General features: G+C 57.7%; 1 protein-coding gene across 1 annotated transcript in view; it reads left to right on the forward strand.

The window, feature by feature from the left end:
- DNAH2 (dynein axonemal heavy chain 2) overlaps nt 1-23,927 on the forward strand; it is an 81,794-nt gene that overhangs the window by 48,181 nt on the left and 9,686 nt on the right. The window contains exons 45-72 of the mRNA XM_044249007.1: nt 2,732-2,884; nt 2,999-3,090; nt 3,345-3,543; nt 3,630-3,854; nt 4,604-4,708; nt 5,459-5,647; nt 5,753-5,838; nt 5,981-6,111; nt 6,207-6,356; nt 6,628-6,795; nt 7,038-7,198; nt 7,344-7,483; nt 8,733-8,865; nt 8,968-9,107; nt 10,290-10,500; nt 10,800-10,916; nt 11,078-11,219; nt 11,901-12,070; nt 12,179-12,295; nt 20,393-20,557; nt 21,094-21,219; nt 21,367-21,515; nt 21,641-21,707; nt 21,824-21,974; nt 22,184-22,332; nt 22,507-22,640; nt 22,749-22,893; nt 22,997-23,196. Of these exons, the coding sequence (XP_044104942.1) occupies nt 2,732-2,884; nt 2,999-3,090; nt 3,345-3,543; nt 3,630-3,854; nt 4,604-4,708; nt 5,459-5,647; nt 5,753-5,838; nt 5,981-6,111; nt 6,207-6,356; nt 6,628-6,795; nt 7,038-7,198; nt 7,344-7,483; nt 8,733-8,865; nt 8,968-9,107; nt 10,290-10,500; nt 10,800-10,916; nt 11,078-11,219; nt 11,901-12,070; nt 12,179-12,295; nt 20,393-20,557; nt 21,094-21,219; nt 21,367-21,515; nt 21,641-21,707; nt 21,824-21,974; nt 22,184-22,332; nt 22,507-22,640; nt 22,749-22,893; nt 22,997-23,196 (4,115 nt within the window). The remainder of the gene's footprint in view (nt 1-2,731; nt 2,885-2,998; nt 3,091-3,344; nt 3,544-3,629; nt 3,855-4,603; nt 4,709-5,458; nt 5,648-5,752; nt 5,839-5,980; nt 6,112-6,206; nt 6,357-6,627; nt 6,796-7,037; nt 7,199-7,343; nt 7,484-8,732; nt 8,866-8,967; nt 9,108-10,289; nt 10,501-10,799; nt 10,917-11,077; nt 11,220-11,900; nt 12,071-12,178; nt 12,296-20,392; nt 20,558-21,093; nt 21,220-21,366; nt 21,516-21,640; nt 21,708-21,823; nt 21,975-22,183; nt 22,333-22,506; nt 22,641-22,748; nt 22,894-22,996; nt 23,197-23,927) is intronic.

Genomic DNA, 23,927 nt, shown 5'->3' on the forward strand with positions numbered 1-23,927 from the left:
AGAGAGAGAGAGGGCGAGAGAGCAAGCACAGGCAGACAGAATGGCAGACAGAGGCAGAGGGAGAAGCAGGCTCCCTGCCAAGCAAGGAGCCCGATGCGGGACTCGATCCCAGGACGCTGGGATCATGACCTGAGCCGAAGTCAGCTGCTTAACCAACTGAGCCACCCAGGCGTCCCATAAATAAAATCTTTAAAAAACTTTAAGAAAAAAGGAAATTTGCAGATTGGTTGGTACTTAAGAAAAATGTTTAGTTTAGAATTGCGGAGTGAGGACCAGAACTGCATATTTTTCTGTTGAGATTAAACCTCTGCCTCGCAGAGGTTTGAAGACATTGCTAGATAACTGAACCGTTCACAGGCAGTTACAGGATGATGACGGTCTCTAACAGCGTGTATCACTCCTGGCGGAGCCAATGCACACGGAAACTCTGCAAATGAACTTGCAAAGTGATGCGTGGGACGAAGACAGTCCTGTAGTCTCAGTGCACGGGGGTTGAGGAGGCGGGCGGGGGGCAAAGCCTGTGTCAGAGCAGTGGCATAGAAGGGGTGGGCAGGAGGATTCTAGGAAGAATCCTCTGCGTTTATTAAACGCCTCTGCGTTTAATACGGTAGAGAATCAAGTCTCAGCACTGTTTCCCACCTGCACCTTGTGATGGGGGATTGTGCTGACCCCAAGTCCGATATCCTGGACTGGACGGCATCCTGTGTGCCGTGTTATCTGTGGTTCTCGGCATCTTAATTCGGAGCCTCCCTGTGGCTGTTTTGTGGGGCAGGTGAGAGATGGGGCGAGCGCTGCTGAGTTAGCCGCCTGTGGGCCACTGTCGCGGAGACAGCCCCGTGTGCTGCACACACCCCGCTGAAGGCACCTGCCACATGCCCTCAGGTGAGGGGGTGGTAGTTGAGAGCAAGAGCCTGGACATGCTGTTTCCGGGGGCGCCCGGCTGGATCAGTCGGTGGAGCGTGTGACTCTTGATCTCCGCGTCATGAGTTCAGGCCCCACGTTGGGCGTGCAGCTTGCTTAATACATACACATGCTGCTTACCGTGAACTTGGTACACTGTAAAATCTTATTATTGTTTTTTTAAAGATTTTATTTATTTATTTGACAGAGAGAGATTACAAGCAGGCAGAAAGGCAGGCAGAGAGAGAGGAAGAAGCAGGCTCCCTGCTGAGCTGACAGCCCGATGCGGGGCTCAATCCCTGGACCCTGAGATGATGACCTGAGCCAAAGGCAGCGGCTTAACCCACTGAGACACCCAGGCGCCCCTTATTATTAATTTTTAATTTCATGTTTAATTATACAAGTAATAGTTGAATCTAATTCCCCCTTTAAAAAAAACATTCTATTTATTTATTAGAGAGAGAGAGAAAGCACGCGTGCGCACAAGAGTGGGGTGAGGGGCAGAGGGAGAAGCAGGCTCCCTGCCGAGCAGGGAGCCCAAAGTGGGACTCAAGTCTGAGGACTCCAGGATCATGACCTGAGCTGAAGGCAGACGCTTTGCCAACTGAACCCCCACCAGGCGTCCCCATCACAGACCTTTTAAATACATATTTGCCTGCAAGCCCAGACGTCGCCATAGAAAATGTATTTAAAATCCATATTTTGGGGGCCCCTGGGGGGCTCAGTCTATCATCATCTGCCTTCGGCTCAGGTTATGATCCTGGGGTCCTGGGATCGAGCCCCGCATCGGGCTCCCTGCTCAGTGGGAAGCCTGCTTCTCTCTCTCCCACTCCCCCGGCCTGTGTCCCCTCTCTCAGTGTGTCTCTCTCTATTATGAGTAAATAAAAACCTTAAAAAAATGGTACCCTGTTATGTACCACATTCACAATATGCTTACTAAACAGTGGTATGGTTTTGAGTTCTGTGTCTCTGTGTGTAGATTAATTTCATTGCTTTTTTTTTTTAAAGATTTTATTTATTTATTTGACAGAGAGAGATCACAAGTAGGCAGAGAGGCAGGCAGAGAGAGAGGAAGGGAAGCAGTCCCCCTGCTGAGCAGAGAGCCGATGTGGGACTCGATCCCAGGACCCTGAGATCATGACCTGAGCCGAAGGCAGCGGCTTAACCCACTGAGCCACCCAGGCGCCCCTGCTTTTTTTAAACCTTGGATACTATCCCACTGTGGAACATGACATATTATTTTTCCGTCCCTCTATCGGTGGACATGTGGATCTTCTCCGATTTTTTGTGCTTACAGAGAAGTCACCGTGAGTGCCCCTGGACCGGTCTCCGTGAGCACCCTTGGCCCTTGCTCAGGGTCCATGTGGTGTGGCTGCGTCACTTCTGTGGCATCTTCCTCTTCTTCTTTTCTAAGATTTTATTTATTTACTTGTTTACTTAATTGAGAGGGAGTGCAAGTAGGCAGGTGCGGAGAGAGAGGGAGAGAGAGACTCCCCGCTGAGCACAGAGCCCGACGCGGGGCTCGATCTCAGGACTCTGATGACCTGAGCTGAAATCAAGAGTCGGAAGCTTCACCGACAGAGCTTGCCGGGTGCCCCGATGCTGTGTCTTTATAATGTAGCGGAGATGAGACTCGGGACAACGGCCGAGCTGCCGAAGTTTTGGATGTAACTCCCTGTTTTAGATATACGGTCATCTACAACAACACGGTTTCCCGAACGGAGCCAGGGAGGGAGGCGAGCGCCAAGCCTTTGTGGCCATCTGCCAGAATCGCCCCCCGGCCTCGTCCATCTCCTGTATGACGAGGCTACTTCCCTTGTCGTCCGTCCAGGTGAACCCGGCGGACAGTGAAAACTACATCTCCATGGTGGAGATGACCTTTGTGTTCAGCATGATCTGGTCCGTGTGCGCGTCCGTGGACGAGGAGGGACGCAAGAGAATTGACAGCTATGTCCGGGAGATTGAGGGCTCCTTTCCCAATAAGGTGGGGACCCTTGGACCGGCCAACTCAGCCGTCCTTCCCCCGGGGGCCTGTGAGTGCTTGCACCCGGGTGGGGAGCACCCGGCTTTGGCTGCCTCACACGCCTTCCCTCCTTAGGACACGGTGTACGAGTACTTCGTGGACCCCAAGATGCGGAACTGGACGTCATTTGAGGACAAGCTCCCGAAGAGCTGGCGCTACCCTCCTAAGTGAGAGCAGGGCCTGGGGCAGGACTTGCTGGGACAGGGCCAGAGGCAGGTGAGCCTTGGGGCGGGGGGTTGCAGACGGCGGCGCCTCTGGAATGGAGGGAGTGGGATCTGGATGGCCTGGGACAGGGTCCCTAAGGAGGAGGCAGGACGCCCCATCTCCAGGCCCCTCAGGGGGATGTGTGAGGGAGGCAGGGGGAAGCCGGGTCGAGAAGGAGCAGCCCGGGCCCTTGGCCAAGGCTCCCTTTGCTCCCCAGCTCCCCCTTCTATAAGATCATGGTGCCCACGGTCGACACCGTTCGCTACAACTACCTAGTGAGCGCCCTGGTGGCCAGGCAGAACCCTGTCCTGCTGGTGGGTCCCGTGGGGACCGGGAAGACGTCCATCGCCCAGAGTGTCCTGCAATCCCTGCCCTCCAGCCAGTGGTCGGTGCTGATCGTCAACATGTCCGCACAGGTGCGCCGCGGGGCCCGGGGCTCTGCCCCTCTGGCCCCGGGTCTCTCCCAGTGAGGCCCTGCATTCATGCTGTGTCCTTTCACCAGACCACGTCTAACAACGTGCAGAGCATCATCGAGAGCCGGGTGGAGAAGCGAACCAAGGGCGTTTATGTCCCGTTTGGGGGCAAGAGCATGATCACCTTTATGGACGACCTGAACATGCCCGCGAAAGACATGTTCGGGTCCCAGCCCCCGCTGGAGCTGATCCGCCTTTGGATCGACTACGGTTTCTGGTATGACCGCACCAAGCAGACCATCAAGTACATCCGAGTAAGCCTCCCGAGAAGCCGCTCCCTGCCCTGGTGGTTCAGCTCCTACTCCCCGGGGACCCCGGGAAAGAACCCCGGCGTCCTGTCCTCCTCTGCACCCACACAGCCCGCGCCGGCATCGTCGTACCTCTGGCCCGTGCGCCCCCCTGCGCTCTGTCTGCAACTCACGTGCCAGGCCTGCCGCTTCCCAGAGTGGCCCGTGTGCCCAGGGTCCCTGACGCCCGTCCCACCTCCCTGCGTCCCCCCAGCATCTCCCTCCAGGCGGGCTCTGCGCCCACGGGATTCTGAGCGTCTTGGTGGTTTCTTTCTCCCAAATGGATGGACGGCAGCCCTCCCATCCTCGTTGCGGGGTTGCCCGTCCATCCGGCCCCCAGAAACTCGATTAACAGTGTGTTCTTCTGTTCTGGGAAAGAGAACAGGTGTGCACACGCACATACACACACACACATGTGCACACACACACGCAGAAGGAAAAGAAGAGTCGAGAAAACGTTCTTGCACTGACCTCTATTTTCTGGTTTTGGTACATGGATCATGATGAAACAAAAACAAACACGTCCCTTTGCTGATTCTCCAGGAAATGGCCCCGATCCCTTCCTCCTGTTCTACCTTTCCTGCACCTTTATTTCCCATTTGTTCTTCTCATTCTGTCCGGGGCCCTCTCCCCATCCTCGGTCCCTCCACTCCAGTCCTGTGCCCTGTCTCATCCCTCTCTCACCTGTCCCAGCCCACCCTGTCTCTGCTCCCCAGGACATGTTCCTGATGGCCGCCATGGGCCCCCCCGGGGGCGGACGGACCGCCATCTCCCCCAGGCTCCAGGGTCGCTTCAACATCATCAACATGACTTTCCCCACAGTGAGGGCACAATGGGGCTGGCGGCGGCGGGGGCGGGGTGGGGTGGGGAGAGGGCGGGGTGCGGGGCAGGGTGCTGTAAGGGGCAAAACCGACCACGTCCCAGAGAACTGAGCGGGCACATCGAGGAGGGCTGGGGGAACCCCTGAGCAGCGGTGCATGCCGGGCTGTCACGTAGGGCGGGGGCCGCTATGGTGGGAGTCCTAGCTTCTGAGCCTCAAGGGCAGCAGGAGGCAAGTGTAGCTGGGGCTTGTGGAATGAGACATGCGGGGGTGGGCAGAGAGCTCAGGGGGCCCACATAGACAAAAGGAAGGTGGATCCTGCAGCTGAGAGCTGAGTGCAGTGCCCAGATTCAGGGAGCTGAGCGGGGCGCACAGAGGTGCCCCCAGAGCCTCAGTAATCAAGATAAAGCACAGCTGAATGCAATCTTAAAGCAGCTAATGCCAAAAATAGAGGACGCACAAACACCCCAGTTTTACATAAATGCACACGATGGGCGCATGCCGAGCAGTGTCCCAGCCCGGGGCGGGGGTGCAGGCAACAGACCTGGCCACCACCATCCCTGTGTGAGCTGTCGGTGTGCATTCGTCATGCATATCTGCTGATTTTTGAATATCGCACGAACACCTTATTGCTCTCGACTTTGTGGGGGTGGGTTTGGTGCCCCCCTAAAGCCAGCTGCCTCCCCGGGGTCCTGGGGTCAGGCAGGCGGGCCAGGAGTTGGCAAAGGCGAGCGTCAGGGCCTATCCCCAGGAGTCGCAGATCACCCGAATATTTGGCACCATGATCAACCAGAAGCTGCAGGACTTCGAGGAGGAGGTGAAGGCCATTGGCAACGTGGTGACTGAGGCCACCTTGGATGTGTACAACACGGTGGTGCAGCGCTTCCTGCCCACGCCTGCCAAGATCCACTACCTGTTCAACCTCCGGGACATCTCCAAGGTGAGCTACCGTCCCATCCCGCGGGGCCCTCGCAGCCCAGCCTCCCCAGCTTCCCGCTGCAGCCCGGGGTCCCTCCCTGCCCGCTGGCCAACGCCCCTCCCGCAGGTGTTCCAGGGCATGCTCAGGGCCAACAAGGACTTCCACGACACCAAGTCCAGCATCACGCGGCTCTGGATCCACGAGTGTTTCAGGTGAGATGCCTGTGCCCCGCTCGAGGCTAGACAGATGCCCCAGACAGACGCCAGTCGCGGGCCTCCTGAGCCTGGCACCCAGCCCCTGCCGCGGGGCCCTGTGCCCTGCACTCCTAAGGCTCAGACCCTTCCCTCCCGACAGAGTCTTCTCAGACCGGCTGGTGGACGCGGCAGACATGGAGGCCTTCGTGGGCATCATCAGCGACAAGCTCGGCTCCTTCTTTGACCTCACGTTTCACAATCTGTGCCCCACCAAGCGCTCTCCCATCTTCGGTGAGGGGGTGCTGCGGCCGCTGCGGGTGTGGGAGGGGGCCTGGGAGGAGGGCTGGGCTGGGCCCCGGGGGCTGAGCCCTGCTCCCCGGGCCCAGGGGACTTCATGAGGGAGCCCAAGGTGTACGAGGACCTGACGGACCTGGCGGCCCTGAAAGCGGCCATGGAGGCAGCGCTTCGCGAGTACAATCTGTCCCCCGCTGTGGTGCCCATGCAGCTGGTGCTCTTCCGAGAGGCCATCGAGCACAGTGAGCAGCCCCCTCCCATCCCGCCAGCACCCCAGCGGTGGGCTGTTCCCGAGCATGAGCACGTCTGGGAAGGAGCCTTCCTCTTGGGCCCCAGAGGGCTTGTCTTCCCCAGGGGTGGCTGCTGGAGATGCCCCAGGCCCCGGCCTCTCCCCACACTTCTCCATCTGGGTCCTTCAGTTTCAGGCGGCCTATCTCCAGCTTAGGGCCCCGGGGTCCCCCCCCAGCCCCCTGCCATGGCTCCGTGGCCTCACTGCCGGGTCCCCCTCCCCAGTTGCGAGGATCGTGCGCGTCATCGGACAGCCTCGGGGCAACATGCTCTTGGTGGGCATCGGGGGCAGCGGGCGCCAGAGTCTGGCCCGCCTGGCCTCCTCCATCTGCGAGTACATCACCTTCCAGATCGAGGTCACCAAGCATTATCGCAAGCAGGAGTTCCGAGAAGGTGCAGCTGCCGATGGAACCCTGGGTGGGCTGGGGGCTGGCGTGAAAGGTCAGGTGCCTGCCTTCCTGTTTAGGCAAGAGTAGGGGAGGTGGAGGTGGGTGCTGAGCCTGCCAGGCCCGGTGGGCAGCAGGCGGCGTGGTGCGCGGGTTGCAGGCCAGGGGACACAGGAAGGGGAACAAGGGACGGGATGGCGCGTCTGACACCTGCCTGTGCCCTCTGCCTCCTCCCCTCCTCCTGCCCAGATATCAAGCGCCTGTACCGCCAGACGGGAGTGGAGCTCAAGCCCACATCCTTCCTTTTCGTGGACACCCAGATCGCCGACGAGTCCTTCCTGGAGGACATCAACAATATCCTGAGCTCAGGGGAGGTCCCCAATCTCTACAAGGCTGATGAATTCGAAGAGGTGCAAGCCCCTCCCCCGTCCTCCACCAGTGGCTATGCCCCTCTGACTACCCCTCCCTCTGATCGGTGCCACAGGGGCCCCGCCCCCTGGGGCTCTGCCCTCCAACCGCAGCCCCGCAAGCCCAGCCAACATGGCTTCTGTGTAGATCCAGACGCTCATCGTGGAGCAGGCCAAGGCGGAGCAGGTGTCCCCGTCCTCCGACAGCCTCTTCGCCTACCTCATTGAGCGCGTGCGCGACAACCTGCACATCATTCTCTGCCTCAGCCCTGTGGGCGACCCTTTCAGGTGACCCCTGTGACAGCCTCTCCCCCAGCCCCCACCCTTCTCCGGTCCCCCTGCCTCCTGGGAGCGAGTCTCCTCAACGGCCCGGCTCTCTCTCCACTCCCCCTCCGTGGGCCACTCCTTTCCCTAGACCTCGCCTTCTGTCCGCATTGCTGCTGCTGACAGAGGAGGCGTCCCCTCCCTTTCGGTAGGACTAGAGTGTCCTGTTGTTGCTTTGTATTTCATTTTTAAATATTTAGTTGTCATTCTACAAAAACAAAATAACATCAAAATTTACCGTCGTAACCATTTTGCAAGTGTCCCGCTCACGTGGTTAAGCATGTTCACATTGTTGTGCAGCAGACGATGCAGCAGATGAAGTTCTAGAAAGAACTTCCTCATCTTGCAAAATTGAAACTCTATGCCCACTGGATAATTCCCCACTTCCTCTGCCCCCTCAACCCCTGACAACCACCGGGCCCCTCGTTTTTCCACGAGCTATTCACTCTCGGGTCTGTGGTATGTGGTGTGTTTACTGCGCACTGGGCACTACACTGCACATGTCACCTCGAGTCCAGTGACAGCTCGGGTTTGTGTCCCTGTTAGTCCCATTTTATCTTATTTTTTAAAGGTTTTATGGGGCACCTGGGTGGCTCAGTGGGTTAAGCCGCTGCCTTCGGCTCAGGTCATGATCTCAGGGTCTCTGCTCAGCAGGGAGCCTGCTTATCTCTCTCTCTCTCTGCTTGCCTCTCCATCTACTTGTGATTTCTCTCTGTCAAATAAATAAATAAAATATATAAAAAAAAAGATAAAGGTTTTATGTATTCACTTTTGAGAGAGAGAGAGAGCAAGAGAGAGCGAGGGGGGGAGAGACAGAGGGAGAGAATCGAAGCAGACTCCCCACTGAGTGCAAACCCTGAGGTGGGGCTCGAACCCACGACCACAAGATCGTGACCTGAGCCGTAATCAAGGGCTGGATGCTCCACCGACTGAGCCCCCGGGGCATCCCCATATTACTCCCATTTTAGGGATGAGGAAACTGATGAGGGGAGGGTTAGCGCATCTGCCTGAGATCCAAAGCTAGAACAAGAACCTGTTCCTATGTTCTACACTGAGCTGGCCCTGAAGGAAGCAGGATCAAGACAGGGACACACAGGAGCAAGGGAATGGGACACTTAGGTTCCAGGAAAGCAGACGGACCTTGTGGAGGCCAGGGGTGGAGGCCACCTGCCTCCATAAAGGGGCTTGACTGCCTCTCGAAACCCCTCCCCAGGAACTGGATCCGCCAGTACCCAGCCTTAGTGAACTGCACGACCATCAACTGGTTCTCAGAGTGGCCCCGAGAGGCCCTGCTGGAGGTGGCCGAGAAGTACCTCGTGGGGGTGGACCTGGGGACGCAGGAGAATGTGAGTGCCCCCCACCTCTGGCACCCAGCCCCAGGCCCCCTCCTGCGCCCCTCCTCCACCCACCCCCACTCCGCGTTTTCCATCCTTTCCCACGGGCCTCAGATCCACAGGAAGGTGGCCAAGATCTTCGTCACCATGCACTGGTCGGTGGCACGGTACTCCCAGAAGATGCTGCTCGAGCTGCGGAGACACAACTACGTCACCCCCACCAACTACTTAGAGCTTGTGTCCGGGTACAAGAGGTGTGCAGAGGCGTGGAGGGCGGGGAGGCCCGGGGAGCTCGGTGACATGATGGGGTGGGACATACCCGGAGCCGGCCCAGGAAGCCAAGGAGGCAGGCACCCCGGGGGGAGAGGCTGAGATGTGGGGGTCTCATTCTGCCCCACTGAGGGGTGGTGAGAGAGAGCCGGGGTTCACATCGCAGAGCCTTCAGGCCGGGACTCCTCTCTACATCCTCTCTGCTCTGTCTTTGTTTTCTGCGATGCCGTTTCTTTCTCCAAGTGCAATACAACGGTGATGGTACTGTGTACGCCCATGAGGCAGGGACTAGTCCTCTCCTCTCCAGCCTCTCCTTGACTTTGCACATCTTGAGAATCAGACATTCCTTTAAGTTGTATTGAGTGCCTCTTTACGTGCGCAACGTAATACTAATTTGCTTCGAAAGACGTAAAACAAATGTTAAAAAAAACCCACAAACCCACCTCATTGACTGGATTCTGTGTTGTGATCAAGGCAAGGAAAAAGCCATTTGTCATAAGAATGATTACCTGTACCTACTCATCCACTTAATGTATTTTCTGAGCATCTACTATGTGCTGTGTACTATTCCCGGCGCTGCAGTCCCTCTGTGAGCAAAGAAAGCTCTTGCCTTCCCTGGATACCTGGGTGACCCGTGGCCAGTCGCTGTGCTCAGCCCTTCACGCATATTTTCTTACTTAGTTCAGAAAATGATCCTGCATAGACTTTTTTGCTGGGAGTGGGGTGGGGTGGGTTGGGCCTGTGCAGTGTTGAAAACTTTTTGAGTAAGTTGCTAACTTTTAATGCGAGAGGCTTAGTAAAATCCAGATTTCCAGGTTTTCTTTAACTATCAGAAATCCTGTCGAAATGGGGTGGAGAGGAGGGGTGGCCACCCCCTGGGGACAGGCTGGTGTGTGCTGGTTCAGGGCAGCCCCTGCTCGGTGCGCAGTGGGAGCGCGAGTGGGGAGCGGGTGTGAGGACCACAGCACGGAATAAGGTGGAGGGATGAGAGTCGGGAAGCGGGGAGACAGCTGGGGAGCTGTTAGCCCTGATTCAGGCCGGAGGCTGTAAAAACGTCACGGTGCTGGCGGCAGCGGCAACAGAAAGCGAGACGGGGACCCATGCAGGGTGCTCCCCTTTCCGGGAGCCCAGCCTCCCCAGGCACAGTCTCCTTTCGTGCGCCCCAGGTTGCTGGGAGAGAAGCGGGAGGAGCTGCTGGACCAGGCCAACAAGCTGCGGACTGGACTGTTCAAGATCGACGAAACCAGAGAGAAGGTGGAAGTGATGTCCCTGGAGTTGGAGGACGCCAAGAAGAAGGTGGCTGAGTTCCAGAAGCAGTGCGAGGAGTACCTGGTCATCATCGTGCAGCAGAAGCGAGAAGCAGACGAGCAGCAGAAGGTGCTTCCGGCCCCGTCGCTCTGGCCCCGCCCTACGCCCCTCCCACTCAACGGGCGGTGGCCCCGCCCACACCCCTCCCACCCAGCGGGCTCTGGCCCCGCCCCCACGCCCCTCCCACCCAACGGGCCGTGGCCCCGCCCCACACACCCACAGCCGCCAGCGCCCCCAGGCAGGGGCTTCCAGGTTGCTCCCCCTGACCAAGTCAAGGGACACACAGGCCGCTCCTCAGACTTCCATCCTCCCGGCCAATACTACCCCCACCTTTGCCCAAGGCCTAGACGAGTCCTCTCCGTCCCTAGGCAGTGACAGCCAATAGTGAGAAGATCGCAGTGGAGGAAGTCAAGTGCCAGGCACTGGCTGACAATGCCCAGAAGGATCTAGAAGAGGCCTTGCCAGCCCTGGAGGAAGCCATGCGGGTATCAGAGCGGGAAGCCCCAGGGAAGGGAATGGGACCAGCCTGCTTTGTGCTCCAGACCCTCACAGGGAAGCGAGAAGGGGCGGGCCGGCCTCAGCTGGGACCTGTCCTGCTCCCTGAGTCCCCTTGGGCCCTGCTCTCTGAGTGAGTCCCTTTGCCCAGGCCCTGGAGTCCCTGAACAAGAAGGATATAGGAGAGATCAAGTCTTATGGACGGCCCCCCGCCCAAGTGGAAATGGTGATGCAGGCCGTCATGATTCTTCGAGGCAATGAGCCCTCGTGGGCAGAGGCCAAGAGGCAGCTAGGTAAGCCAGAGCACATGGGGTGGCTGACGCCTGTCCACCTCACTTACCCATCTGCTGTGCGCCGGGCACTCGGGGAGACAGACGAGCGAGGCGTCCCTCCCACCCTCAAGAGCGGGTAGAGCCTAGTGTGGAGGAGGACATGTAACTGGCAGTTACTGGTCGTAAGTGACAGAAAACAACTCCTCTTGATTTGAAAAAAAGAAAAGGAAATCGTCATAAAAATACAGGAGTATATCTCAGAATCCAAGGGCAAGAATGCCTCTGGGCATTCTTCATTCATTCATTTTCACAGAAAATGTGAAACCAGAGGCTTGGTTGGAGAAAGCCTGCGAGCGTAGGTGGGGGACCCCTGCCCTGGAAAGTCAGTGCGAGGCATACAGAAGTGATGGTGTGGGTGTGCGCATGTGATTGTGCACACGTGTGTGCACGTGTGTGCAAGTGTGTGTGTTGGGCAGGAGGAGTTTAGGCTGCGAGTCTCCAAGGGACGTGGTGGCAGATGGGGCCAGGACCACTGGGGAGGGTCCCGGGGGCTTGGAGCTTCCAGAGATGGAGGCAAGGTCTGCAGGGGACCTCGGGGTGAGGCCAGGTAAGCCAAGCCAGGAAGAACACGGCTGTGCCCGAGCCATGGAGGTGAAGCTGGAGAAGGCTTCCGGCTGAGGTCCCCCTGTCTTCACCCCTCAGGGGAGCAGAACTTCATCAAGTCCCTGATCCACTTTGATAAAGACAATATCTCGGACAAGGTTCTGAAAAAGATCGGGGCCTACTGCGCGCAGCCCGACTTCCAGCCTGACATCATCGGCCGAGTCTCACTTGCAGCCAAGTCCCTGTGCATGTGGGTGCGGGCCATGGAGGTGAGCGGGGTGCACGCAGGGTGCAGGCTAGGCCTCCCGTGGGCGCGGGAGGGCAAGTGGGTAGGCCGGCGGGTGGGCGGCCACCACAGCCGGGCTGTCTTCCCACAGCTGTACGGGCGCCTATACCGCGTGGTGGAGCCCAAGAGGATTCGGATGAACGTTGCCCTGGCCCAGCTTCAGGAGAAGCAAGCAGCGCTGGCCGAGGCCCAGGAGAAGCTGCGGGAGGTGAGCCTCAGGCCTGTTTCTTCCAGGTGGACCCTGTCCCTGATTTCTGGAATGCTGGCGGCCATTTGCTCCCCCCTTATGGTCCTGTGCCCCTGCAGGTGGGCTGCCTCTGGCTCAGAAGGGTGTGTCCCTGGCACAGGTTGCAAAGGCATACGGGCCACTGCCCCGACGAGCCCCTTTAGATGCTGACCTGGGGGCTGGCGGGGAGGAGAGGGAACCACTCTCTGCCAGCCAGTGACATATCCAGGTGCCCTCCTAGTGGACTTGGGGACAGCACCTCCCACGTTCCTGCCCCTGATTCAATAGCCTTTACTATCCACATGGTGTGAAATTCCAAAGGTACAGGGAAAAGCCAGCGAGAGGCCTTGCTCGTGACTGGCGCTTCCCTTCCTGGAAAGCAGCCTCGCTGATGGCTTTCTGTGCAGCCGTCCAGGGCTGTTTGCTGTACAAGCACATTTTTGTCATTTTTTCCACGTTATACACATTGCTGTGCGCCGTCCGGTCTCGTGTAGCTGAGTATGTCGAGGTTGGATTTCTCTCTGACGCTTGCCTGCCTGGCTCTGTTTACTTCCCTGTGTCCCTTTCTGACGGAGATGCTTGTCCTCTCGAAGCTTCTGGTCTTCGCATGTCCTCAAAGGCTGTTGACACTAACTGTACCCATAATGAGGTTTTATGTTTTTATGGAGCCAAAGCTGGTCACGCCATCCCAGAGCGTTTCCCCCGAAACCGCCAAGGGAGCACGTGCGGGTCTTAGTCTGGAATGGAATGAGGACCCCGAGGCTTGGTGAGGGGAAGTGACTTCCCAGTTACCTGCAGAGCAGGCTGGAGCCCATGCTCTGGGCCCCCAGCCCCGCTCTTCCCGCCGTGGACATCCTCGCAATTGGAAGCGCAGCTGCCTGCAGGGCCTCTTTGACTCCCTGTGAGCAGGGCCAGGCAGGCTGGGCCTGTGGCTTCAGCCTGCACACACGCCCCCTCCCCTACCCCGTCCCCACGGCATGTCCCCTCCTGGCTGCTCTCACAGCAGCCAGTCTTCTCCTCTCTCTAGCAAGAGTGAATAATCACGGGGATGACAGCTCATTTGGAAAGGTCTTGCACTCACGATGATTCATATCCTGGAATGAACAATTAGGAACTGTTCCCCTGACGTGTGAAAACCCAGGCCCGCAGAGTCCGCTGCCAACAATGTCATGCACTGGACAGGCGTCCGTAGGGCACCGCATGTCAGGTCTCTTGGGAGCCCCTCGCTGACGAGAGGAAGCAGACGAGGACCCCATATTTCCCCTTCGTCACGGAAACGCTCTGAAGTTTCCGAGCCGAGTGCCCAGCCTGCCTCGCCGGCCGCATGAGGACACGGAGCTGAGGCCGTGGCCCAGACCGGCAGGCACCCGTCTCTGGGACAGCCTGGGAATGAGCATTTTGAAAACTTTCCTGTCAGAGCCAGCCCGGGTGGGAGAGCCTGGACCTAGCGAGGGGTCAGGGTGCTGGAAAGAGGCCCAGAGCTCCGTCATCGGGTGCGTCAATTGAAGTCCTGAATAAAGAGTTTTAACCTTGACTCCCCTGCTTGGGGAACCTGAGACCTTTCCCCTGGCCGGATTCTGACATAGGTAGGCAGGGATTGAGCAGAACCCTGAGCAGGGGGGAACAGTGCATTTTAAAGATTAAGTCCCCACGTGAACTAGAGCCCAAATAAAAATCTGAAATCATCTTCTTTTGAGAGTTAAAAATTGAGAAGCCAACCTTTTTGAGTTAACGTCCCCAAACCCTCTCAGTTTCTGCTCAGTCTCTGCCAAGGGACCTCCAGCATCAGGGGAGACCCCGTGTCCTCCAGCCGCGGCCCTGGCAGTCACTCAGCGGAAATGGGCCTCCTGTGGGGCTTCAGGGGCTGTCACGGCTCCGAACCACGTCTCTCGTGAGCAGCGTTTGAAATAAAAAAAAATCAGGGGCCTTAAGGCATGCACGGCTTCCAGATAAAATGACATTCCTGGGGACCAGCTGTTCTTGTGGTCCCCAAGACCGCATTAAAAATTTGGCGGCGTCTGCAGAAGGAAGGATTCTCAGAGATAACCCTGGTTTTAGCTCCACTGGAACGTCCCCGATATGCAAACCGCCACCTGGGAACTTCCAAGGGGGAGAGCCTCCCACAACAGATCGATTTGAGACAGGATCTGACCTTGGCTGAATCGGGGGAGGCTGCAAGGCTGAGGGCGCGCGCGTATCTTTCGCAGTGGGCGGTCACTGGTTGAAATACACACAGGGTTGACCTCCGCAGACCCTCCGTTGCCCGTCGGTGGCATTGAGATGTTGGCCATGCCCTGCAGCCACCCCAGCATCTAGTACAGAGCCTGCCCCCTGGCGCACATGGGAACCCCAGCCGGGGCCTTCCAAGTTCAGGTTCCCGCTCCGTGTCTTGGTGAGGCGCGGTCAGCCCACCCCGCCGCAGCACACCGCCGGCTCCCTGTGGACTGGTTGAGGCCCACGAGGGCTGCCTCTCAGGGAGACCTCTTGCCTCGTCCCCTGCTTATCCTCGCTGGAAAGTGACCTTCAGCCGAGTCCTGAGCTGTGGCCACTGTTGTTGCTGCTGACGCCTGGGGCCTGGCGGGAAACCAGCCTGTTGCTGTCGCATCTCAAGACACAGCCACCCTCCCCTCTGGAGCCCCCCGCAGATTGTTCGGCCTGGACCCTTAAGGTACAGGTCACACCTGCATGCCGCCTGCCGTAACCGCGTGGCCTAGAACCTCGGCCTAAATGCAGTCTCAGCGGCCCACGAACCCGTGGGTCGAATGAACAGATTCAGGTCCATCCCGCCACCATCGCCTCCTTGGCTCGGAGTGTGAGACGCTGAAGCCCGGGACAGCTGGTCCAGGGCCACATGGGCCTGGCCATCTGCGCAGAGCCTGCTGTCCTGCCGTAGAAGCTCCCCCAATGTCACACACTGTCTGCGAGCGCTTCAGACTCCGCCCCTGCTGCCCCCTAGTCTGGTGGCAGGCCCTTCTGTCGCCGCGGGAGCCGTCATCCTGGGCCGCCCACCCGTGCAGTTCACGCCTGCAAGCAATCTTTCCTCCCCAGACCCGGCTGCCCACCTGTGGACAAAGCCACCGTCACCTGCCAAGGTCAGAGCGTCACAGCAGGTTGGCCTCGGTGCAAAGACCCACCAGGCCTGATAGGAGCCTGGAGACAGATCCTTTGATGCAAAACCCACGTCCGTACCCGCAAGGTCCATGCGTGGCACCTGCCCCTGCCCCCAGCTTCTCAGTGGTTTCCCGGTCAGATTCTCTCTAGGAATCTGAGAACGAGCAGCCTTGTTCTATTCCTGGGGTTCTAAACACATCAGAAAATAAAACAAAATGAGTTTGGCCAAAATATCACCGTTAGAGACTAGGTGGGAGGATGTGGCCGACACGGTGGGTGAGCGGTCCCCCTAGAGGCGACGCTGTCATCAGACAGGCTTGCCCGGTGTTGGGTGTTGCTGTGGGGGTGGGGGGCAGAGTGGAAGGCACTGGAGGGTCCAGAGCATTCCAGTTGCCTGTGGCAGTCAGATCAGCCACGCGTGGTCCCCGGAGAAGGGGTGCATGAGGCCTTGGGGAAAGTCTTCCAACAGAATGAGGGAGCGGCCAAGATCAGAAACTGTAACAAAACATGGCCCCAGAAGGAAAAATAAACCCAGAGAGAACTCAGGTTTGGGAGAAGCGCTTAAAAAGCAAACCAAGGTAAACACGGCTGCCGTCAGAGGAGGTGATGGAGGAAGGGCCGACACCCAGAGAGCAAAAAGAGGACGTTGAGAGGGAGAGGGAAAAGAATTGCAAAAACAGAGACAAAGAGAGAATCCTGGGAAAATTAAAAATGCTTAAAGTCCGACAGTCAGCAGAAGGGCAGGAAGCAGCAACCGCAAACCCAACCCCGCAGGACAGCGACCCGAGACCCAATCCAACCGATGGGAATTTCTGCAAGAGAAAAGTGCAGCATCAGACGGGAAAATATTTTACAACTGGGACAGCGGGCGCGGTGACCCTGTCAGAAGGTGCCCCGGCCACAGGTGGCTCGGCCAGTTACCATGGACCTCAAGAAGCCCGTAACTGCTGAGTGGGAGCGTCGTGATCAAGCTCAGCCCCATAAAAATGAGAACACATCTAAGGGGTGGGAGGCGGGGTGGGTGAGGGAGGGGAAGGACTGGGCAACGCTTGTGCGGGAGATCAGATCAAACAGGGTCTGGAGATGTTATCGGCATGATTAAGGTGACAAGCAGCAGCCTAGGAACAGGTAGGAGAGGGGCACCCGGCGGGGGCTGTCAGTGGAGCACACGACCCTGGATCTGAGGTTGTGGGTTCGAGCCCCACGTAGGGTGTAGAGATGACTTCAAAAAATAAAAAAATCTTTTTAAAAAAGATTTTATTTATTTATTTGACAGACAGAGATCACAAGTAGGCAGAGAGGCAGACAGAGAGAGAGGGGGAAGCAGGCTCTCCGCTGAGCAGAGAGCCCGATGTGGGGCTCGATCCCAGGACCCTGAGATTATGAAGAGAGCTAAAGGCAGAGGCTTAACCCACTGAGCCACCCAGGCGCCCCTAAAAAGAAATCTTAAACAAACAAACAAACAAACGTAGGAGCAGGGACAAAGAGGTGGTGGCGTGGAGGGTCAGGGTCGACACCTGTCTCCCTCGTAGCACAGACGTCATAGAAATAGTTTCGAATGGAGAAACCAGGAAACAGCCCTATGGAATGTACTGGAATGAGTGCAAAATACCTCTGGAGGGGTGAATATTCAAGAAGCAGGTCACGGCTGCTACCTGGAGGAGGCAGCAGGGAGGACCAAGGGCAGGGCTGGGACACCTTTCAGGCCCTTGTGCCTTCTGGATTTTCAAGTGACTTGTTCACCAAGTAAACAAAAAAGAAACAGCCGTGTCAAAATGTGCTTACGCACGGACGAGGACGTTCGTCCCGGCGTGGTTAAGAATAGAAAATGTGGGAAAGACACACACGTGTCTATATAACAAGGAGGCTTGTTATATAAATTATGGTTCAGTCATTCACAAGCGGGTTTTGCAGCTGTTAAAGAGAATGAGGCAGCTTGACGCGAGCCGACTTGGAGACGAGGAAAAAATAGTAAAGCGCGTTAGTATGCCAGAGTTTATCCTCATGAGAAGACTCACCCAGGCACGAACCGTCTCCTGAGTGCGGGGCAGCCTTCTAAGTGTAAGGATCTAGCCTTCGAGCAAGGCCCTGCCTTCATGGGGCTTGTATTTGATTTATTATGCACTGGCTCAGTGCCCAACCTGCCCAACCGGGCTCTGTCTGGAAAGCTTTCCAAGTGAGCACAGGCACAGAGGGCTGGCTCAGGACCTAGAGGAAGCCAGGATCTTCTCCCTGTGTGTGCTCTTCCTTCCTTTTGATGTGCATTCACTCTTTACAGGAAGATCTAGAAGATGAATATAGTTATCGTTATTTTTTTAATTTTAATTTTAGTTTTTTTTTTAAAAAGATTTTATTTATTTATTTGACAGAGAGAAATCACAAGTAGACGGGGAGGCAGGCAGAGAGAGAGGGAAGCAGGCTCCCTGCTGAGCAGAGAGCCCGATGCGGGACTCGATCTCAGGACCCTGAGATCACGACCTGAGCCGAAGGCAGCGGCTTAACCCACTGAGCCACCCAGGCGCCCCTAATTTTAGTTTTTTAAAAAGATTTTATTTATTCAGTTGAGAAAGAGAGAGCATGAGAGAGAACATGAGAGGGGAGAAGGTCAGAGGGAGAAGCTGACTCCCAGCACAGCCGGGGGCCTGATGCGGGACTCCAGGATCTGAAAGCAGTGGCTTAACCAACTGGGCCACCCAGGCGCCCCTATCGTTACTTTTTTAAAGACGACGTTGTGGTTAGGTGTGATAATGGGGTTACGGTCACATGGGGGAACATCCTTGTTTTGTTCCCGGGAGGCATTAGGAAGTCTGGAGGCTGGAAATGTCATGAGGTCGTAACTTCCTTTAAGATGCTTTGGCAAAACACCAGGAGATGAGATTAAAAATAGCAAAATGGGGACGCCTGGGTGGCGCAGTTGGTTGGACGACTGCCTCCGGCTCAGGGCGTGATCCTGGAGTCCCGGGATCGAGTCCCACATCAGGCTCCCAGCTCCATGGGGAGTCTGCTTCGCTCTCTGACCTTCTCCTCGCTCATTCTCTCTCTCACTGTCTCTCTCTCTCAAATAAATAAAATAAAAAAAAAAAAAAAAAAGCAAAATGCAAACAACTGTTAAATGTGACGGGTATAGAGGGGTTCAGCATGTGATTCTTTTCCCTAGGTTTGCAGTTTTTCACTGTTTTTGAATTAAAAAGATTAAAACTGTGGCCATTTAAAAAATGCAAACAGATGAATATATAGATATGTATGTATTTTTTTAAAAAGTAGTTTACAGGGGCGAGTGGATGGCTCAGTCAGACGACCGACTCTTGATCTCAGCTTAGGTCTTGATCTCTCGGGGTTGTGGGTTTGAGCCCCGCGTCGGGCTGTGCACTGGGCGTGCAGCGTCGGGCTGTGCACTGGGCATGCAACCTACTTAAAAAAAGAAGAAGAAAAAAAAACTAGCCTAAGTATAATAGCCAAAGATACAGAGGCACCTGCCAGAAGACGTAAGAAGAGAAACAGTTACAGAATGACTTGCTGCGGCAGGGTGGGGTGGGAGCGGCTTGAAGAGGCAGATAAGGGACTCTTCGCTGGTCATTCTGTCATCTCATTTAGGCCTTTCACCTTATGCACGCATTTCCTGTATAAAAAATAGAAACAGTGAAGACAACACCACGTGCAAAGCCAGTAATGAAATACAGCGTGGTCGTGGGCTGAGCCTCCCCGCAGACACATCTCGGCGGGAAGCCAGTTATAATCTGGCTGACGAGCGCGGACCCGGTGCGGGGAGGCGGTCATGTTCACCTCCCTGGGGTGAAACCCACATGTGCGGGGGCGAGGTGGGGGGCAGACAGGGTGCCCCTCCCCCTTCGCTCCCTCCCCCAGCTGTGTTTCCTCCTCTGCATGGCCCAGCTCACCTCACCCCTTTTTTCTTAGTGCCTTTTAACACATCACTCACTCCCAAGGCTCATGCTGTCCCCCGAAGGTGATGTTGCTTTAGGGACAGTAACTTGGGGGGTCATGTGTCGCATTTCCAGGATCTTAGCGGTTGGCCTCTGGGTTCGGGCTCAGGTGCTGCTCCCTTGCTGGGTGCCAGGCCCCATGCGCTCCTTCCAACAACCCGTGCGCGGCCCGTCAGGGAGGCAGGCGAGGACATGTGCTCCCAACAGTTGCAGGCTGCTTCTCCCAGCAGGGGCAGCAGGAAGGGGACGGACATCTGTCGTGTGCACGCTATGTGCCAGGCACTTAGCGGCCTGCTGACCCCGTGTTCCTCATGAAAAAGGCGGTGACATTGTGTGCACTGGACATGGTCACTGCTGGCTGGTCATGGTCACTGCTGGCCGGTCATGGTGACTGCTGGCCGGTCAGGCACACGTTCGGGGCCCGAAGAGGCTCGCCAGTCCTGTGCTTTGGATCGGAGCGACACATCCCGGGCTCAGTGGCGGAGCCCAGGGAGGCGTCTCAAGGAGGGAAAGCCCTTCCCAGGTCCCCATCCCTGTGTGGGTCTTTGGACGTGGGCCTTTCCTCCCAAAGGTTCCTGGGCTCACTTCTTGATTTTCCATTCTCTCCCCAGGTCTGCCTCGGGTGCATGCCCTCTGGTATGGACGGGCAGCCCTTCTCCCGCTATCCTGATCCTCTCTTCCAACAACGTATATATATATATATATATCGTGTGGCTTATTCTGCTACAAGAGATGTGTCTCTAGCCCAGCCTTGGGTTTCATTACAAGCCGTTTCCAGGCTCGGGTAAACTGTGGCGGAGGGAAGGGAGAGAAAAGTCATCTCAGGGCGTGAACTTGATCATGCTTTCCCTCCATGACCAGCCCGTAGGACGGGTGTCGGGACAGTCCTTTTGCACATCGGGAAACTCCAGTGCTCGGAGATGGATTCATCTGAGGCCACGGGGGCCCCGGATGGCGGACTGGCTAGAGGGACCCAAGCAGTCTGCCCCCGAGCTGGGTCTGATCCCTGGACTCTGGTCCCTCCCAGGTGGCCCAGAAACTCGAGATGCTGAAGAAACAGTACGACGAGAAGCTGGCCCAGAAGGAGGAGCTCCGGAAGAAATCGGAGGAGATGGAAGTGAAGCTTCAGCGAGCAGGGCTGCTGGTGTCCGGGCTGGCCGGCGAGAAGGCCCGGTGGGAGGAGACCGTGCAGGTGAGCCCGGCCGCCTGCATACCTGCATACCCTGCATACCTGCATACCCTGCATACCTGCCAGGAGCTGCACCTGCCTCCAGCTGAGGGATGGTCAGGGGACGTGGGGACATGGGGTGTCATGGGGACATGGGGTGTCAGTGTGTTCTCCCCCTCCCACTTCAGGAGAAGAGTGGAAGAAAAGACTTTGTGCCATTAGGGGTCTGCTGCCCTGTAGGCCTGGAAAGCTCATGCTGGGACCCCTGATGGGGCCACCGAGCTGGTAGAAACAGCCCCGGGACATCTTGTCTCTGCCTCTATTGCATTCTGGGCTTCAGGAAAGGCTCCGGCCTTATCACCGGAGTGTAAACAGAACCGCTATTAAAGACGGGGAGCTCAGAAGTAATTAGAACCAGGTTAGAGCTTTCAGGGCCAAAGGTTCAGGAGAGGGGAAGCACCTCTTTGATCTAGAAAGTGTCCCCAGGAGAGTGCCTTCAGAGCACTCCCAGTGTGTCCCCCCCACCCCCTCCTGGCTTATACCCCCCTCCTGCCCCCCAGGGCCTGGAGGAGGATCTAGGCTACCTGGTGGGTGACTGTCTCCTGGCTGCTGCCTTCCTGTCCTACATGGGCCCCTTCCTGACCAACTACCGGGATGAGATCGTCAACCAGATCTGGATGAAGAGGGTGAGGCAGCGGTCAGGTGTAAGTGATCTCTTGGGCCGTGAGACCACAGCCTCTGGGAGGAACCGAGGGAGATCCAGCAGGGGTCAGGTCTGGGGGGAGGACAGGCTCAGGTCTCCAGGCTGAAATTCAGGGCTCTTCCCCACCCAGATCTGGGAGCTGCATGTACCGTGCTCACCCCGCTTTACCTTTGATAACTTCCTGTCCAATCCTACCAAAGTTCGAGACTGGAACATCCAAGGGTTGCCCTCGGATGCCTTTTCCACGGAGAATGGCATCATCGTCACCCGTGGCAACAGGTCAGGACACTGCCAGGGGCAGGGGTGGGGGGGCATCATCGTCACCTGTGGCAACAGGTCAGGATTCTGCTGGGGGCAGGGGTGGGTGGACCGCGCCCGTGGTCTGGCTGACCGTCCTCCCACAGGTGGGCGCTGATGATTGACCCCCAGGCCCAGGCCCTGAAGTGGATCAAGAACATGGAAGGAAACCAGGTATAAGGCTGGGGGCGGGTTGCTCCCCAAGCCTGTCTCTTCCTGAGCCTCTACCCATGAGCCTGGTTTTCCTTTGGTCCCTCGGTGGGTCTCCCACTGTTTCCCCTACTCTCTAGGGCCTCCAGATTATTGACCTACAGATGAGTGACTACCTCCAAATTCTAGAAAAGGCCATCCAGTTCGGATACCCTGTGCTGCTCCAGAATGTGCAGGAGTATCTGGACCCCACCCTCAACCCTGTGCTCAACAAATCTGTAACTCGAATCGGTGGGGGCCCAGGCTTGCTGTGGGCTCACACTGCGGGGTGTCCGAGAGGCCAGCCACGTGGGACCCAGGGGCAGAAGGGCTGGTCCCCAGGCTGTGGGGCCTCCATTCAGACAGCTCCGGGCTGGGGTGGCCGGGGGGGGGGGCTTGTAGCACGCTGACCACAGCAGGTCCTTGCCCTTGACCACCCTCCCCCTACCCCGTGGCTACAGGTGGTCGGCTCCTGATGCGCATCGGGGACAAGGAAGTGGAGTACAATCCGAATTTCCGGTTCTACATCACCACCAAGCTCTCCAACCCCCACTACAGCCCGGAGACCTCGGCCAAGACCACCATTGTCAACTTTGCCGTCAAAGAACAGGTGGGTGGGGGCTGGTGCCGGGAGGAGCTCAAACTCCGCCAGAGCAGGCATGGGCGGGATGGCAATGGAGGCCCATGTCATGGGGCAGAAGGGAGCGAGGGGCTGGGAGATGTGATGGGGCGACAAGAGTGAGGTCCCCAGAGTGAGAGTGTCCCCCTGCATCTGCGCTCTCAGGGCCTGGAGGCTCAGCTGCTGGGGATCGTGGTCCGGAAGGAGCGGCCGGAGCTCGAGGAGCAGAAGGACTCGTTGGTCATCAATATCGCTGCTGGCAAGAGGAAGCTCAAGGAGCTGGAGGATGAGATCCTTCGGTGAGAGCGGCCTCCACGCCCACCCCGACACCCCATTGGGGCCCGCAGGCACCCGGGAGCGCTGGGCCCCTCACCCCTGCATCCCCGCCCCTGGGGGCCTCCTTCCAGGCTGCTGAATGAGGCCACAGGCTCCCTCCTGGACGACGTGCAGCTGGTGAACACCCTGCGGACCTCCAAGGTGACGGCCACTGAGGTGACAGAGCAGCTGGAGACCAGTGAGACCACGGAGATCAACATCGACCTGGCCCGGGAGGCGAGCGCCCACCCTGGAGACTGGGGGAGGGAGGGGGTTAGGCCCAGCAAGCCCCAGCCCCGCCCCCACCGTGGTCCTGACTCTGCCCCCCCCACCCCCGCAGGCTTACCGCCCCTGCGCCCAGCGGGCCTCGGTACTGTTCTTCGTGCTCAACGACATGGGCCGCATCGACCCCATGTACCAGTTCTCGCTGGACGCCTACATCGGCCTCTTCATCCTCAGCATCGACAAGAGCCACCGGAGCAACAAGCTGGAGGACCGCATCGACTACCTGAACGAGTACCACACTTACGCAGTCTACAGGTTGGCGCCCTGCTCTGTGCGTGCCCAGCCCGGCGTCCACCGAGACGCATACCTTCTCGCCTCACCGGGCCGTGGCTCCTGGTGCCCTGCTCCCCTCTCCCTGCAGCTTCCCTGGGAGCGCATCCTCTGAGGGTCTAGCCCCGCCTGTGGGCTGAGAGCCCAGCAGTGGGGTGAGGCCTGTGGTTGTGCATCTCTAGCTAGCTCCCTGCTGGTCTGGGGTCCAGACTCTGAGCAGCAGCGAACTTGACCTCTCCATCCAGAGGTCCCACAGCCCCCTCAAGTTCAGCTCATTTCACCTGAAACCCCTCATCCCCCCCTTCCTTAAGTTAAGGGTCCTCACCCCCGGACAGCACTGACACCCACGTCCCTGTCCCCCAAGCCAGAAACCAGAAGTTCTCCCTGACCCTTCTCCCTGACCCCCAGATCAAGCCCCAGGATTTGTTCATGAGTCTTTCTGCAAAGGCCCCTGCCCAGGTCTGCCTACCAGGCCCTGTAAGTCTCTGTTTGCCTCGGCTCCCTGCTCTCCCTGGGGTCCTCCCTGCTCTTCCTCTTCCACCATGCTCATGACTCTGCTGCCCCCTGCTCCTCTCAAAGACTGCCCCGGGGTGGCCCTGCCCTGCGATCCCCCAGTGGCTCGGCCACCCCATGCAGGACCTGTCAGGTCACACAAGAATCCCTGGGCTGGCTGGCTGTCCTCCCACTCTACCCAACTGCCTCCAGGACAGAGTCTG

The sequence above is a fragment of the Neovison vison genome, chromosome 5 (genome assembly GCF_020171115.1).
Source record: "Neovison vison isolate M4711 chromosome 5, ASM_NN_V1, whole genome shotgun sequence".
Taxonomy (NCBI): Eukaryota; Metazoa; Chordata; class Mammalia; order Carnivora; family Mustelidae; genus Neogale; species Neogale vison.